Source organism: Monopterus albus, unplaced genomic scaffold, assembly GCF_001952655.1.
Source record: "Monopterus albus unplaced genomic scaffold, M_albus_1.0 scaffold736.1, whole genome shotgun sequence".
Taxonomy (NCBI): domain Eukaryota; kingdom Metazoa; phylum Chordata; class Actinopteri; order Synbranchiformes; family Synbranchidae; genus Monopterus; species Monopterus albus.
Window position 1 is genome coordinate 1 of NW_018128616.1, and position 5,350 is coordinate 5,350.

The 5,350-nt window shown below is 38.6% G+C and overlaps 1 protein-coding gene across 1 annotated transcript; it reads left to right on the forward strand.

Moving 5' to 3' along the window:
• Nucleotides 1–1,055: 1,055 nt before the first annotated feature.
• LOC109953534 (extracellular calcium-sensing receptor-like) lies at nucleotides 1,056–3,361 on the forward strand (the record flags this gene model as incomplete). Its single annotated transcript, XM_020589011.1, has 5 exons — nucleotides 1,056–1,319; nucleotides 1,452–2,246; nucleotides 2,414–2,638; nucleotides 2,755–2,878; nucleotides 3,153–3,361. Coding segments are annotated over exons 1-5 (1,617 nt in total), but the record flags the coding sequence as incomplete, so codon positions are not given.
• Nucleotides 3,362–5,350: the final 1,989 nt, after the last annotated feature.

Consider the following 5,350-nt stretch of genomic DNA (forward strand, 5'->3'; position numbering starts at 1 on the left):
GGGTGGAATGTTTTGGCACTGGCACAAAGGAGGTGCTTTTGAAGCATGTCAGCACAGCTGCTTGGGCAAGGGACAGGTTAGGTCTAGCACATGCCCTGAGCACGCATCCAGGAATACCATCAGCTTTGCGTATGTTGATGCGGCTCAGTGCAGCATACATGTTAGTGGGGGTGAGTGTGAGTGGCACTGACTTTAGATACAATCATTTCCATCCTCTTATATTTTTGTGTTTAAATTATAACTACAAATTCATCTTAAATTAGCATCTTTTTTAGATATAAAAAGCAAACTGATCATTTTAAAAATACAAAAATGTGCAGCATAATTGAATATTCCTATCTGATAAGGAACACAGTAATACATTTAAAGTAGTCAAAATTGTTTTCAGTTTAGGTACCTCCCTGCTCTTCCCCAACCTCATAGATCAAGCAAGATAAAACATTAATGCTTCATCTTTATTTTTTAAGCTCATGCAAAATGTATAAATACCAGTAGAAGCTTTTGATTTGTTTTAGCATAAGTGATGCCACCCAGTGGTTTAGTTCTGTCAGACAGTATGACATCCACACAGTGGTGGACAGAGAAGGGGTGTGCACTTTTTCAGCTTTTGGTGATGGCATCTTTCTCTCATGCTGAGGACTTGGTGTGCTTGCAGAGAGGGGATCCTGAGAACCCACAACTATTTAAGGATGGGGATGTTATATTAGGGGGAATCTTGCCTTTCCACAGCAGCTGGAAAGTCAAACAGGATACCTACGTGAACAAACCTCTGCCAATGGAATGCACAAGGTAAATAACAGTGTAGAATCTATTTAAATTTAAATATCTAAGAGAGAGTCGGTACAGATACAAATAGGTTTTAAAAAAGTTTTTCCAACAGTATTCATTTAAATTAAATGATATAATTTAGAAAAATAAACAATTCAGTTGTATTAATGCCATCACATACTTTAATTTACTATTCTATTGTTTGTTTTCAATACTACTGTGACTACAACTATTTAAAACTATCTGCATCAAGTTTGAGTTTCAGAGGGATTCGATATGGCCTGGCTATGATTTTTGCCATTGAGGAGATTAATAATAGCACAGACCTACTACCTGGCATCTGTCTGGGCTATAAAATGTATGATTCCTGTAGCTCTACGGCCAGAAGTGTGAAGGTTGCACTGGCCTTGGCTAATGGTAATGAAGTTGTATCTTCACCCACTGAGGCACCATGTACCAGACCTGCACAAGTGCAGGCCATTATGGGAAACACCTCTTCCTCTCCTAGCATGGCTATAGCTGCTGTCATTGGACCCTTTCATATCCCACTGGTGGATATGATTAGTAAATATGTAATGATTTGTTTAAAAGAATTATTAATATGCAATTTTTTTAGCTGCTCAGAGCAAATGTGATTGTAAGGATGTATCATTATCTTGGGAGGTCATTTCTTTTTTTTGTAGATCAGCCCTTTTGCCACCTGTGCTTGTCTCAGTGATAAAACCAAATACCCATCCTTCCTCAGAACAATACCCAGTGACTACTATCAAAGCAGAGCCCTGGCCCAGTTGGTCAAGCACTTCGGTTGGACTTGGGTTGGAGCTATTAGAAGCAATAATGATTATGGCAATAAAGGCATGGCTACATTCACAGAAACTGCACAGCAGCTGGGCATCTGTCTGGAGTATTCTGTAGCTTTCTTTAGAACTGATTCATCAGATAAAATAAACAAGATAATTGACATTATCAAGGCTTCCACCTCCAAGGTGATTGTAGCTTTTGTCTCAGCCTTGGATATGAACGTACTAATACAAGTGTTGTCTCATCACAACTTGACTGGGTACCAGTGGGTAGGAAGTGAGGCATGGATCATTGATTCCCAAACTGCAGAAAAGGATACACATCACATTCTGGATGGTGCCATAGGCCTGTCCATCCCCAAAGCACATGTTAGTGGCATGAAAGAGTTCATATTAGATGTGAAGTCTCTCAATTCATCTGGTAACAAAATGTTTACAGAGTTCTGGGAAACTTTATTTAACTGTAAGTTCAATCAGTCAAACTCATCAGCAGAGCATCAAAGAGAATGTACTGGACATGAAGATCTGACTGGAGTGCAAAACAGCTTTACTGATATGTCACTTATGCCGGCATTCAACAATCTCTATAAAGGAGTGTATGCTGTGGCACATGCACTTCATAGTATTCTTGGCTGTAATGAAACATGTAACAACAAGGTGCAGCTAGATCCGCTCACAGTGAGTCTAATATTAGATAATTAAAGCATACTTTTTATAATATGTATAAACAAACTGTTGCTTTATTACTAATAACTAGATTGGTGCAGTCTGTTTATCATGCTATTGAGCCAACAAACCAACACAATATTCATCATAAATGAAAAAATTGCTATCTATAATCTTAGATTTTACAGCACCTAAGAAAAATTTACTTCAAAACCAAGGAAGGAGATGAGGTTTACTTTAATGAGAATGGAGACCCAGCAGCAAAGTATGAAATTATAAACTGGCAGCCAACAGAAAATGGCATTGTGGACTTTGTCACAGTTGGTCTTTATGATGCATCTTTACCAGACAAACAGCTGAGTCTGCAACTTAAGTCTTTTATTTGGGCACAAAATTCAAAACAGGTAAACTACCATGTGATCACTCTAGCTATTAATTACAATATATTCATTCGTGTATTATTATTACTGAATTATAATGTTTGGTTTCAATTTTTGTTTAAATCATGTTGTCCATGCAGGTGCCTGTGTCAGTTTGCAGTGAGAAATGTCCCCCAGGAACTTGTAAGGTTGTCCAGAAAGGAAAACCTGTCTGCTGCTATGACTGTATCAGATGTGCAGAGGGAGAAATAAGCAACATGACAGGTCTAGTAAAACCTAATGTAAGATTTTGCACTTCAGTGTGGGAAAAAAAGAAATGTGTATTGCTTATAACTGCAAATCAAGACAAAATAAACCATGTGAAGATTTTATTTTTTAGCTTTTTGTTGATATGTCTTTTTTACTGTTGAAAAAAGAAAATACAGTTGTCAATCTGTCATCTGGTAATTTTAGTGACTTTCTTGTATGTATAGCGAGGATGCAAAAGAAAAAAGATCTACAAAGCAAGTCTGACATCTGCGTTCATATCATTTTTCAGATTCTATCACCTGTGAGCAATGCCACCCTGAGTTCTGGTCCAATGAGAGAAGAGATGCCTGTGTAAAGAAGGAGGCAGAGTTTCTATCATATGAAGAAATTATGGGAGTACTGCTCACTGCAGCGGCCTTATTTGGAACATGCATGACTGCTATTGTGGCAGCCATTTTCTTCACATACAGGACAACTCCTATTGTCAGGGCCAACAACTCTGAGCTGAGCTTCCTGCTGCTCTTCTCCTTGACTCTGTGCTTCCTGTGTTCTCTGACCTTCATACTTGCAGATAATGAGTAATTATCCACTGCGCAAGCTCAAACTAATTACTAGTTTTTGACTGATTATAATTTAGGGCTATATTTTCCTGCCAGTGCATTTTTTGCTTCATATCAAACACAGTCATTATGCAGTTATCCTCATATGCATGTCTACATGTCTACCTTTTTAGTATTTTCCTTCCATGAATGAATGTGCATAAGCTGAAGTGGGAAGAGAGGCACAGTTGAGCCTGTGTATATGCTAATTAGGCAGCAAAGGCCAATTGTAGTATGCATTTTGACCCGAAATAATGATAATGGTAACACCTGCTCAGATCACCTCTTATTGCATTCACAGGTGTATTTGCAATTCTCCCGGGAAGCACAAGATCAGGTGCCCAGGTGTATTGTAATAGACACAACTTAAAATTGACCTTTAAATCCACAAGTGATTTGCTAGAATTCACTCTGAATAATTGAATGTGTATCCTGAAATATGCGTGATAATTGAAATTATTTTTAAATAAGATAAACTAGTCCTCCTGATGTGGCTATAGAGTAGATATGAACATGGTCAAACAGTGTTTGTGCATCCAGACATGTCTGTCCTTACAGGATGCAACCATGGGTGATCTGTAGATGGTGTTTGGGAATCTAAATCCACGTTAAGAATTACACATTATAATAACAATTGAAAGCAGCCCATGAACCAAGATAAATAACAAACACCCTGTAGTTATCTTGATTAATCCTGTTAGGCAGCAGGTAAAGTCAGTCCGATTTCACTGTGGATACTGTCACTGTTAAGTTAGAACATCTTGAAATTAACAAGTTTCACATAGACAAACCTTCGTTACTATCGCTGGGATATGCATTGTGTCTGTTTTTGCATTTTATGGTGGTTTGATCAGCTATGAAAACAGCAGCAGGTGGAGATGAAGTGGAGGATACATGTACTGGCTGTGCGCTCTAGAGGACCGCAATCAGTTTCACCACAAACACAATGAATACAATATGATTTTATTTTATTAATATCAAAACAATGAAACACACAAGGTTACATGACACATATTCTTGTATTTCGGATACTGGATGCAGCTGACAGTAAAGTACAATACATAGTTGTATGACAAGAGCCTTTCTTTCTACCATGCACAAAAGCTGATCAGTAATATCAGCACAGTGAGTGAATATTTATGTTCAGTACTTCTACTTAAATAGATGTCATTGTAAATTTTGTAATGAGTACGTGACTGGGAGGAGAAGAAAACACAGGGAAAGAATCTTTTCTCTCATATTTGTCAATGTCATCCATGACTTCAGTCAGTCAGTCAGGTTTCCATCCTGCTCTTTAAAGAAGAATGCAAGTAGCTGGTATGATTGGACAAAACTAAACAAGCCCCGACTCGACTTGCTCATGATGCATTCCTTCTTCTAATAACATATTCCCCTGTCTCTCCTGAATGCGGCCGGGAATGCCTGGCTACACACAGAAGTGCACTGTATCTGTGGTCACCAAAACTGCAAAACACTGTTGAACATGCAAATATGTCCTTTGTGCCTAGAGTTTAGACACAAGCTTGGTGCTGCACACTATTGCAGGAAAAATATAGCTCTCAGTGTCCGTCTTGTTTGCAAAGAAAAGATGAAAACAGAAAACAAAGATAAATCTACTGAGAAGGTCTGACATCTGCCTTCTTGTACCTTTTTCAGATTCTATCACCTGTGAGCGATGCCACCCTGAGTCCTGGTCCAATGAGAGAAGAGATGCCTGTGTAAAGAAGGAAGCAGAGTTTCTATCATATGAAGAAATTATGGGAGTACTGCTCACTGCAGCGGCCTTATTTGGAACATGCATGACTGCTGTTGTAGCAGCCATTTTCTTCACCTACAGGACAACTCCTATTGTCAGGGCCAAAAACTCTGAGCTGAGCCTCCTGACGCT